This window comes from Malania oleifera, chromosome 7 (genome assembly GCF_029873635.1).
Source record: "Malania oleifera isolate guangnan ecotype guangnan chromosome 7, ASM2987363v1, whole genome shotgun sequence".
Lineage (NCBI taxonomy): Eukaryota > Viridiplantae > Streptophyta > Magnoliopsida > Santalales > Ximeniaceae > Malania > Malania oleifera.
Window position 1 is genome coordinate 43,009,040 of NC_080423.1, and position 12,261 is coordinate 43,021,300.

The 12,261-nt window shown below is 35.5% G+C and overlaps 1 protein-coding gene across 1 annotated transcript; it reads right to left on the reverse strand.

The window, feature by feature from the left end:
* Positions 1-1,958: 1,958 nt before the first annotated feature.
* Positions 1,959-10,811, reverse strand: LOC131160613 (glycine cleavage system H protein 2, mitochondrial). The gene is made up of 3 exons (XM_058116449.1): positions 10,424-10,811; positions 5,427-5,686; positions 1,959-2,449 (listed from the first exon to the last, which is right to left on the reverse strand). The coding sequence occupies exons 1-3, from the start codon at positions 10,497-10,499 to the stop codon at positions 2,321-2,323; spliced, it is 465 nt and encodes a 154-aa protein (XP_057972432.1). The 5' UTR covers positions 10,500-10,811; the 3' UTR covers positions 1,959-2,320.
* Between the last annotated feature and the right edge of the window lie 1,450 nt (positions 10,812-12,261).

The following is a 12,261-nucleotide window of genomic DNA, read 5'->3' on the forward strand; positions in this document are numbered from 1 at the left end:
TTAATAACCCAATTCACCCCCCTCTTGGGCTAACTCCTTAACTTTCAATATAAACTAACTCAATATCCCCTTTCTATGCGTGGTCTCAAATAAAATGGTGTCGGATCTCAATGTGTTTGGTCCTAGAGTGTAGGCACAAGTTTTTCGAGATATAGATGGTGCTGGTGTTGTCACAGTGGATTGGGGTTCCTCTTACTAAAATCTTAAACTCCTCGAGTCGCTGTTTCATATACAAAGCCTGAGCACAAGAACTACCGGCGGCAATGTATTCAGCTTCGATGGTTGAGAGTGCAACTAAGGTTTGCTTCTTGCAAAACCATGAAACAAGAGAATGTCCAAGAAAGTGACACGTACCACTAGTGCTTTTTCTGCCTTTTTTATAATTTTTTTTATAAAAAAAAAAAAAAAAAATTCACAATTAAGCCCTTTTGTGTGTGTCTGTGTGTGTGTGTGTGTGTGTGAAACTAGACCTTTTGGAAAGTATGTTTGAATTTGGATATTAATTTTTTTAAAAAAGAAATAATAAGATTGGGACTCAACATGAAAATAAAATAAGAAACTACACAAGTTAGGATTCTTTAGTTGTGAAAGTATTTTTTATTTTTAAAAAAATCACAACAAAATAGCTAATTTTTTGTTTTTATGACATTTGTATGAAATAAATGAACGAGACTATAAAGAGTTTTGACACTCTTTGCTTGTGAAAATAATTTTATTTTTTATTTCTAATTTTTTAAACAATTGCAAAAATATCACCTTGTTTTTAAATTTTTCAAATTTATATAGAAAAGTTGGAAAACAGATAATTATTATTATTATTATTATTATTATTATAGATTTCTAACTCTTACTTTGTATATGGGAATATGGAATTTTGATCTTCAATTTTATTTTGTGTTTTATGTATAGGGTTTCTTTTAAATTCACATAAATCTAAATTCAAGCCCCAAAATTCATGATTCCAAATATATATTATATAAATTTGAAATAATTAAAAACAAGTTTCCATTATGATTACTTTGAAATCTAGAAATGAAAAATGAAAAATTATTTTACAAATTTAAATAAAATCTTTAATTTCTATTTTTTTAATATGAATCTTGCGAAATTAAAAAATAACTTAAAATTTGTACAATTCTTTAAAAAATTAAAAATTAAAAAACCAAAAATATTTGCTACAACCCATGGGGTCCTTAGTGTTTGCAAAGATTGTCTAGAGGTTGTGGGAAAAAACTACACGAAATCAAATTTAAGTCGAGATATTTAACAATATGTATATATAATAATAGGATAATTAGTCATTATTTAGGAACTTAAAGGTCTCGAGTTTACTTAGGACAAAATTAGATCCTAACATTAGTGTAGCATAGGAATAACTGGGCATATTTTCATTGTACAAACTAGAGGACAAGTTTTAAATTGGAAGTTCACTACAAAATGAACTAAACCAAAGTAAATGACATACCCATATCCACACAAGTTAAATCCAAAGTCAGGCGATCATTTTCTTTTTCTTTTGGTGAAAGGACCAGCCGAGGTTTCATCGACTCTTTAATATAAATTACCTATCACTCAAGTTAAGAGTTAGTTTTTTTTCCTCATAAATATTCTTTAATTTACAAGTGAATGAAAGGATTGCTGCCAAAACCCATGTGGAAACATTTTCTTTTTCCTTGAGAGGACATCCTACAAAACTCCCTTTGCCTCTGAACAAGTGAAAGTTGCTGCCATCCCAGATCCTTGGACTCCCTACGATGCAGGAAACATTTGAAGTTCAAACCTCGTCGTATTTCTTGAAGTTGCAGGCATAGCAATGTGTGTTTTATTATTCAACATACTCCCCACGAACTTTGAATTCGAAAACAAAGAAAGAAAGAAAGAAAGAGAGCTTAAATTTAAAGTTGTAGCTAGATCAACATGAAAACCTAAATTTAAAGGCTCGCGTTTTGCTAATATAATTGTAAGAATAGGAGTTTCAAACTCTTGATTCTCAACTTGTAAAGTTCTTGCTCAACACAAAAACCTAAATGTAAATTTATTTGCCACATTTTCCTACTAGTCCTAACTGATGCGAAAGTAGAACCACAAAAGCTCTCTCCCACCCACGGGGGTATCAAATACCAACACCTAAAAAGAAACATTATTTCAAATTTGAACATAAACGCGACACACCGACACCAAATACATAGCCCAAAAGAAAATTGGGGTTGGATGCATTGTTGGGTAAAGATATGAACAAAAATGATTGGTGCACTTTCCACCTTCCCTGACTCAGCTCCATCCATCCATGTGCCAAAGTATCCCAATCCCAAAAGTTGGTTCAATGTTTTTCATCTTCTTCCTCGCAGAACTTGGAGTACTGATCCGACCCCATCAATGATTTCACTTCATTGGAGTCGCTCATCTCCACCTTTATAATCCATCCATTTTCATAGGGGCTTGCATTAACCTGAATGATATGATGTGGATTAAACACAAAGCAAACAAATTAAGGCAAGACATTTTTAAAATAAACAAATAAATAAATAAAAACTATCCCATATCTTTTATAATTTGAGGAAGTAAAACTTCATCAAACAAGGGAGTAAAACTTCATCAATCAAGGGACATGAGTGAGAAATTAAAGTCACACAACCGAGGCCAAAATGGGTTATGGGTTATATCTTTTAAAACAGAGGCCTAGTAAAGCACCTGTGAGGAGAAGTCAGTTAGTTATGGGTTTTGGCATGAAAATGGGTAGGGTTATGCCTAAAATTACTTGGAATGAGGTAGTGAGGAAGGATTTAATAACCCTTAATCTAATAGAGGAAAATGATCTGGATTGGGTGAACTAGTAGAAAAGGATTCATGTAACCAACCCCACCTAGTATGACTTAGGCTTGCTGTTATTGTTGTTGTAGTAGGAAAATTGACAAATTTGGGACATAAGGTTGGAGAAGGTTTTGAGAAGGGGCCAGCCAGCTTTCATCTAAGGTTTATGGAGTCAGTACTAGAAGCCTTGGGTTGAAACCTAATGTGGGTTATAGGAGAGACCTAGCCCATTGTGGCAAACTATCACATTTGACAAAAAAATGGAATGCTTATCAATAGCATTTTCTTAGTAACATATCAACTCCTCAGCAGTGTGTGTGTGTGTGTGTGTGTGAGAGAGAGAGAGAGAGAGAGAGAGAGAGAGAAGTGGTTTGTCTAGCTTAAGCTGCCCCTGTCAAAAAATATTAGAAAAATGGATTTGAAACGAGCATTAATAAGACCTTTTTCAATACTTGCCAATATGGGATTCCCAAGTTGGCTACTTGTGTAAATCAGAGGAAAGAAAGTACACTAATGTTAGAGAAATCAAGTGTGTCACAAAAATATAGACAGCCAATAAAATTAAGAGCAAAATACACTAATCTTGCCAGGAATTTGGAAAAAGGACACAGATCTTTCCTTGATGTTCAAAAAATGACATTGACCTTCCTTGACATTTAAATATAGTGACACTTTATAACCTTCCTTTACTTGAGAAGCTCCTATAAAAACTCAAGTGTCATATGTGTTGTCCTTTTTTCATCAAGGCAAAAAGAATATTTCACTAACAAGAAGAGAATTAACACAAGGGAGAATGAGACATCTCCCAAAAAAGGCCTGGAACAATCCAGAAAAAGGAAGAAAAAAAACTAAAAATACCAAAAAAATAAAAATCAGCATTCCAAAATGCTCCTCCAATCTCTATGTAACTCGTGGAAACTAATTCTTCCGAAAAAACCCAAAGCACAACACAGTGGTGAAGAAGAATTGGAGTGAGTCAAGAATTCAAAAAAATATTTACAAGAAAACCCTCCCGACTGATCCAAAGACCAAGAATGAAAATTCCTCCCCGAAGAAAAATTACTCCCTTTCAATAGAGATAACAGCTCCATCAACTCCCTATCATTAAGAGGTCTCCTAAAATAGAGATTCTAGGAAACCAAGGGGCTACTCAAATCTCAAACGAAGAAAGATATAGCACTCTTTTGCTCAGAGCTTAGTCAAAAAAGACAAGGAATCAAATGGATAAGGATGCATTACCCAGCCAAGGCTCCAAAAACGGACCTAAGAGCCCCTCCCCACCTCAAGTTTAGTTTGAGGGGATGAAAGAAGGATAAATATGAGAAATGAACCTCCACGAACTACCCAAAGAACATTTTAAATTAACATTGGTATCCCACCCATTCTCATCCAACCCAAATAAGCTTCTTAGTTCTTATTACTCTATGCCAGAGGGGCCATTCTTCTAGAGGGAAGTACCATATCATTTAGCTAAAAGAGACATGTTTTCAGACACCAACTTCCCTAGACTCAACCTGACCTTTTTTTTCTTTTGGCCTACAAACCTCATCCCAGCTAACTAAGTGGTCCCTGTGATCCCCCCTACGGGACCACAAAAGGTCCCTCATTACTCTCTCAAGCTTGCTAGCAATCCCCATAAGAATCCTTAATACAGACAGGAAATATAAAAGAATGCTAGAAAGACAAGCCTGGATCAAGGTTATTCTACCCCATAAAGAGAAAAGAGCCCCCTTCCAACAGTCTAACCTCTTAGTCATCCTTTCCACTACCGAATTCCAAAAATCTGCTGCTCTAGGATCACCCCCCAAGGGGACCCCTATGTAGGTCAAAGGCCGATCCAAAATGCGACACCCCAATTAAGTAGCCCCTTCCCTCACTTGCTCCACAGTCGGATTCAAAGCTGCTATCCGCTCTTCTTCATATTAATTTTAAGGCCCGACACCCTCCCAAAATTTTGAAAAATACCCAAAATTCTCCTAAAGGGTTGTTATCCTCCTTTAGAATTGACATCTAAATTGTGAACAAATTTAGAGAAATGAACACAGTAGCAAATACTCAGTACAATTTTCCATATGTATGCATCTTTTTCTTCATAAATTCATCAGTTTTGTATTGACGCCCCACCATTCTCGTTGAAACTCATCCAAGAACAATATCTGGCTTTCCTCAGCATTCCACTTACTATTAAAGAGGTCAAATTTGTCGTTAAGACAAATACATCACACCATCAGACTATTTTTTGACATCAGGTGAAGTCTGCGCATTTTTGAAAAATCACCAGAAGGTTAGTGTATTTTGCCATAAAATTAGTTAATATAAAAAGCACAAGAGAACTTCACTAGATATCTTCACAATAATGAACTTCAAATGCACAGAGAAGTTCATATATGCAGATTCACATGATTTATGCATTGTCATGTTAGATAAGCAAGCACATGTTCTATAACATCAACATAAACAATTCCAATCCAACAAATGTAAATGAATGAACAGTTTAACACCAAGAACCTACAAAAAAAATAGGAACAAAGCTAAAAAATATACAATCAATATTATAATATATTCAGGCAATTTTCATAATATAATAAGAAATAAACAAGCAACAGATGACACACCAAACCCGGGGAGTTGCTGAGTTCTTCGTTGACTTCAACAACTTTTCCAGAAACAGGAGAGTTGATATCACTAGTAGCCTTGACACTTTCAACTGCACCAAAACTGTTGCCTTGGCTTACAGCAGCCCCAACTTCCGGCAATTCAACATACACAACATCACCTAAATGATCTTGAGCATGATCAGTTATGCCTACAGTAGCAGAAGTGCCTTCAACTTTCACCCACTCATGAGAGTCTGCATACTTTAGATCTTTCACAACTGCAAAAGAAAATATTCTGCATGAATCACAACTCTACTATTATTACAACTTTGGAAATGAAATAAATTTATTTAATGCTACTTTAGAAGAAAAATAATAAACCAAGTTATGTTATATAAACACAAGAATATGCACTAACTCTCTATGAAAAATACAACTGAAACACACACCAAAAAGAAACAGGAGGGCCTAATATCAGAATCATAGAAATTGACCTGATAACTAGAACAAGGGTTCTTTAAAATAAGGATATTTTAAAAGAAATTCCTCACCCTGCACTGAACAGGGCTGAATATTAGGACAAATAGGGAGCAAAGAATAACAAGAGAGAGAGAGAGAGAGAGAGAGAGTTTAAAGGAGAGGTTGAGAGAGATCCAGTAAGATGTAGAGTTTTATGGGAGACGATGATAGAGAGAGAACTTAGAAGAGTTAAAAAAGAGGGGAATGCATGGGTCGCAACATCAAATCTCTGTGATAACTTCTTTTTTCATTCAACCCCTATTCCTATGCCTTCTAAATAAGCTTATTTTAATCAAAAGTGTTATATTACCACTTTAAACTAAAAGCTTAAGCTATTAGGTTGTGGGCCATGATGTATATCACGCTACAACAGTCCCCTGCATGTGCAGCTTGATAGCACATGGAGAGATAAACACACGATAAATAACACACATTATAGGAAATACAATAATTTTTAAACATCACACATAATATTTAAATGATTTATGAATTCCATTCATATTAATTGGATATGTTTAGTATCATTATTATATTACAGCCATTGCACTTTATACACCATGTACATGTCCTCAATGTATTTTATTTATAATATTTTAATTTGAAATCTTGAATTATTATGTTGACCAAAAGCTTCTAAAGTTTCATAAAAAAGATTCCGTGCTTCACTGCATATTTCCATCATTTTCTAAAATCAAAATCCTTGTCAAAAACAACTCATTTGTATTAATCTTGTTAAAAGTCAAAGTCCAAATGAATGCACCAATCTTAGAAGAGATCTTAGCCTTCCAAATGACATTAAAATGCCCTGTTTATATTCATTTTCTCATCAAATGGGTGCGACCATTGTCATCAAGCTTCAAGCCCCTCTGATTCATTCTTCCACATTACCCCACAGCTCGCCGCTACTGCATGCACTGCCACACATTCTTTAACCAGCTATCACAGTCACCATCTCTAGTTTTCACACCTGTTGTCATTTTCCTCAGCGAACACCTCCAGCACTAAGGTCAAAACCGCATCCCCAACTCCAAAACCCCACAAAACCCACTCCAAATGCGCTTGTGCAGAAGCCCTGTTGGTGTGTGATATCAACCCTCACATGCATGCAGTGACACAGCAGCAGATCAGATGTCTCCCACCTGATCTTGAGCTGCTCTGAAGCCAGATTGAGGGTGCTCCCAAGCAGAATCCCTGGTTGAACACTTAAGCCAGGTAACAAGACCTGAGCAGATCCATGCCACAACCCATTCATGACCCAACCCATATTGGAACCAAAACTTGAGTGAGCCCCATCTGAATTTTGAATATGAGCTCAGCACCCAATCAGGCACAGCCTTTTCTCCTAAATAATTTCTAAATTTTAGCTACATTATATTTTTATAGAAAAGGGAAGCAGCCAAAGAAAAGAAAATCAGAAGCAGAAAATGCAGATTGCAGAGAGAGAGAGAGAGAGAGAGAGAGAGGGAGGGAGAGGGAGTGGGAGAGGGAGGGAGAGACTATTAAAAAAGTTAAATGCAAGACCAAGTGCACAAGACTCCCACGCCTGAGCAGTGTATAATTTACACAACCTTGCTTCCACAATTAGAGGGGCTATTTTTGCCTCAGAACCTGTGGCTTTTAGGTTTGAGCGCACGACACTTGCCATTGGGTCATTGATCATAGACACAAAGGCACAGAGACACACATTAAAAGTAGCAAGCCTAAAAAAATTGTGATCCTTTGTGTTTGGAGTGTTTCTTGTCTTAATATATGGTTTCCAATGCAGAGTCAAATTCCAAGTTTCAAGGTTTTGCAAAGGAGTATCTAGCAGTCTATCAAGGAGGAAGACAATTGTTCATCATGGCTTCAATGTTGAAGAAAATGAATGTCGCCACTTTAGGCCAAAAACAATATGGACAAGAGTATCATTCATAAATTTGGTTATTTCAACATTTGTGCACTGCTAGCCCCTTCTCAGCTCCAGGCTGTTGAGCAGCACCAGACAGTTTATAGTAGGCCCTAGTCTGACTGAAGTAGAAGGAGATAGAGGTGCAAAGCTTGTGGTTGGGGCAGAGACATTCTTTAACTAGGTGCACAGTCTTGAAAGTTTCTTTAGGTGGTATGAATTAACCAATAAGTTGAAACTGGTCTTTGCAGAAGCAAAGCTAAAGGCGACATCTCAAGCCTGGTGGGGCAAGCATCAGCAAACACATTAGATCACTAACAGATAGTGGACAGAGATGAAAGATGGTGTAACACCTTAAAGGGCAGAAAATATGGGCTTTCTTCTTCAACAATAACAACAATAAGCCATTATGCTTACTATTAGGGGTAGGCTGTATTGATCATTTTGCTCCATTCAACTTGATCCTCGGCCATCCAATCTGTTCAATCACTTGTCATTAGTAAGTTTAAATTCCATATATTTTTCTTGCTTATCCTAAAACCTTTATATTCTATTTTCTTATCCCAAAGCCTTTAGATTCTATAGTTTCTCTCCAGTGCTAGTTTGGGAAAACAACTATTCTAGTCCCATCAACTAGAATTATATCATATAGAACAAAATACACCATAACCAATGTAAAAATATGAAAATTTGATGTTGACCCTTGATTTACCAATTGTAACTGAAAATTCATTCATCTCTCATTGAACTGTTACCACACTAATTAATATTCCATCATGCATGACCCTGATTATGCCTGTGTGGCTATTAGAAATGATTATGTTCCAAATCCCACCAGACTTGCCATAAGCCTTTCCCAAGTCTCTTTTCTTCTTTTAGGAAATTCCATTAAAACTATAAGCAAATAACCTCTATGACTACTCTTGAGCATAAATCTAAATTGATTTTTCAGATGCCCTCATTAAATGTCTTAACATTTGCTTACTACACTCTTGCAAGGTTCTATCAAGTCACTCATGGGTCCAATTTCAATTATTTTGTACAACTCCAAATATCTCATTGCTGCATTGAATTTCCATTGCATTTCAAATTACATAAGCTCCAAGACCACTATGCTTGACAGAAGACTAAGGCTTTTGTAGGAAAACAGTACAAAGAAGAGAGTGGAAGACATACAATGAGAAGTTACCACGTTGATCACGATAATCTCTCATTTTTTGCTGGCAAGGATGGCCAGACACCCTGCTTTTCTTATGGGCTTGTTTTCCAATTAAGACTATGCTGGATTCACATAGAATGCTCTATCTTACCAAAAAAGATAAACAAACATTCTCCGCAGTCAGACTTATCTCAAGCTGATCAAAATTTTTGACTAGTCCAAATTGCGCTTAGAGTCCATTAACAAAAAAAAAAATCTAGCTGCCCCACCACAATAAATAAAACTCCCAACTATTTCCTAGGATCACGTTAACTCTCCAACATGGCTTTTTGACTTGATTTTGAGTCAAAAGTACAACTGAGAGGTCACAAATGTAAGAAAGACATTCACTAAAAATCAGCCAGGGTCACAAAAAAAATACTTTCTCAAGATTTTTTTTTTTTTTTTATGCAGCGAATAGGATATTTGTCAGAATTTTTTAATTACTAGATGCTTCCACCAATTTAGATCCCTTTTCTACAGGTATTATAAGGTACATAACATATCGTAAATCCAAAAACATCCTAATTAAAAATTTTCAGAAGTCGTCATTACTTCTTATTGATAGGAGATCCCTAAAAGCTTCAATCAGAGTCCATATGGGAGTTTAAATCTTATAAAAAGTAGGATTTTCAAAATAGATTTTAGGGGTAGGCACATTTCATTGAGTTCTCTTCAAAGCAATAATTTATCCTACTCTAAAACAATTTTCCAATGGACTAACATCAATTTACCTCTAGTATGCAATAAATGCTAGAGAAAGAATAGGCAGATCGCAGTTCCGAACATTCCTTTCAAAATTCTCAACGAAGAACTGTACATGGATGTGACCATAAATTTTGAAAGACCAAGAGAAATAAGTGAAGAGGGAAAGTGATCATCACAAATCTTACATGACAATCAAACCAATTGTTAAAGAAAATTCATAATAATCCATGCAAGTCTTAAGAGCTTATTAAGAAATCATGAATTTCTACTTTTCGTAGTTTATCAAAAAGAACGGAAACTTACATCTGCAAGCATTCCAAATCTGAAAAATCAGAAAGGAGTAAAGATCTGCCAGAGATTTACTCAGTTCCTCAGCAGATCAAGAAAAAGATCACATTATCAAAGGATTCTTTAAAACATTAAAGGTTCAAGTAGACAAACTCAAGCATCCCTGACGATCTTACATCAAACCACTAATAGAGCAGCAATGACAATATCAAACACTGAAACATCAGCTCTCAAAGCACAGGAAAACGGAAGTTAACCCATTGTTCTCTGTGTTGATCGTCCCAAACATGGACAACACAATACAACAGCCAAAATAAACACAAAGAATCAAGTAAAACCAGATCACTTCTCATAAGGTTTTACGTGTCGATAGGCAAAGCAATAAAAATGAACTGCGAGGGGTGGGGGTCGATATACCAGAAGAGAACCCTCTGTGGAGCACAGAGATCCTGAGATGTGAAGCAGCCCTGGAAGCCCACAACCTAGACGCCATTAGAATCAATGAAGAAACCTATGCGCCTCTTGATCTCTTTAGCACCAACGGCGACCCTGCGACTCTGGCACCCACCAACCTAGTCGATTGCGGCTATTCTGTTTCTCATGTTCATTCTGTCGCTGGTTTTTATATAGTATCTCCGTCCTTGAATTTCACTTCTCAGTAGTATTATTTTTGTTTTTAATATTTCTTTTGTTGTTGGTGTTGGTGTTGGTGTTGTTTTTTTTTTTTTTTTCCCCAGCCCACAGCCAAATGCCCAACCCAACCCAACCCCCCACCTTCCTTCTTAAAATGGAAGCAATCCTCTCTAAGGGGACTTGAATCAAAGGTAAGTTCATATTAATTTAGTTATTTACATTATTATTATTATTATTATTATTAGTGTGAAATTATAAAATAGTCTATATATGATTAAATAAAATTTATTTTAGTCCTTATGTTTTCATGTAATAATTAAGAGCTTCTACTTGCTAATTTTACACTATAATTATTGTCATTTTAATTAACTCTAAAAATTGTTCTACGGTATGGGGCAAAGCTTTATTCTAGAATGCTCTACAAAGAACAATATACGCAAATTTAACGCAAATCATTATTCCTTACTAATGAATCCTCACTACATATATATAAAATATTGAGTTGACATTATATCAATGTATCACTACTATTTAAAAAAATAAAAATAAAAAATTCAAGAAGGTTTATTTATGATCGACTTCAAGTGAATAGTAAACTTAATATATATATATATATATATATATATATATATATATATTGTGAAGAATAATATTTGGCCCCAAATGGGCGACTAGTCCATAGAGTGGAGGTGTAACGACCTGCTTAATTTCCACATTTTTTTTTTCCATAATATACTAAAATCAATATCACAAAACTCAGCAGATCATAATTCATCTAGACCCGTGGGTACCAAGGATGCATTAGAAACACAATGCGGAATCCTAAGAAGCAGGAAACATAAAATCAATATATCATAAACACAACTCATCCATCACAATACTAGAGTTACTACATCCACTGTATTTATATACACACAATACACAACCCAAAAGATATCTTAAAGTCATCCTACAAAATAAATCTGACCCTATCAAAACATTTACCATTCTGGAAGGGTAGATCAACAGTAATAAATCAGCGGGGCTTTACCCGCTTTCCTATCAGGGGCTCCTGAAATGTTTATAAAATTCGGGGTGAGACACCTCTCAGTAAGGAAAATAAACTAACGCTGGTTTGTGGCAACATGAGCATTTCTGTGATATATATACATAATCATGAACATAACCAGTAAAACTGTATGTATATTTCTGGGAAAACAAGTATATTCAAAACATGGCATAACATAATGGTTTCCATAACATAATTCATCGCATATAAATAATAATACAAAAACAATCCTAATAGGTTAGCTGACTATTGTCATATATTACCTCCATATGACTGGGTTGTGTGACCCGAAGGTGGGACCTGACAATAGTTGGTTGACCACTACCAAGTCAAAAGTACAGTTTGTAAGTCCGATGAGTCTGCCAGACCTGATCCATACACCAGGGGTGCTCACACACTTCTTAAAACCACATCGACCATCCAATCTCACACCACTCCATACAGCAGTGTTAACACAAATATCATGATCATAATGACCATAGACAGATAGCAGCGGTACCATACAAGTGCTAGCCTAGACCAAGCCAACCAGGTTCTGATATTATATAACATATACTGAAACTGTGATACATGG

Excerpts from the sequence above, each read along its gene's own strand:
- LOC131160613 (XM_058116449.1), bottom strand. The coding sequence starts at position 10,499 with ATGGCGTCTAGGTTGTGGGCTTCCAGGGCTGCTTCACATCTCAGGATC. Across the intron at positions 5,687-10,423 it reads CCACAGAGGGTTCTCTTCTG|TTGTGAAAGATCTAAAGTAT; the intron begins GTATATCGACCC and ends TTTCTTTTGCAG. Across the intron at positions 2,450-5,426 it reads TCAGCAACTCCCCGGGTTTG|GTTAATGCAAGCCCCTATGA; the intron begins GTGTGTCATCTG and ends CATATCATTCAG.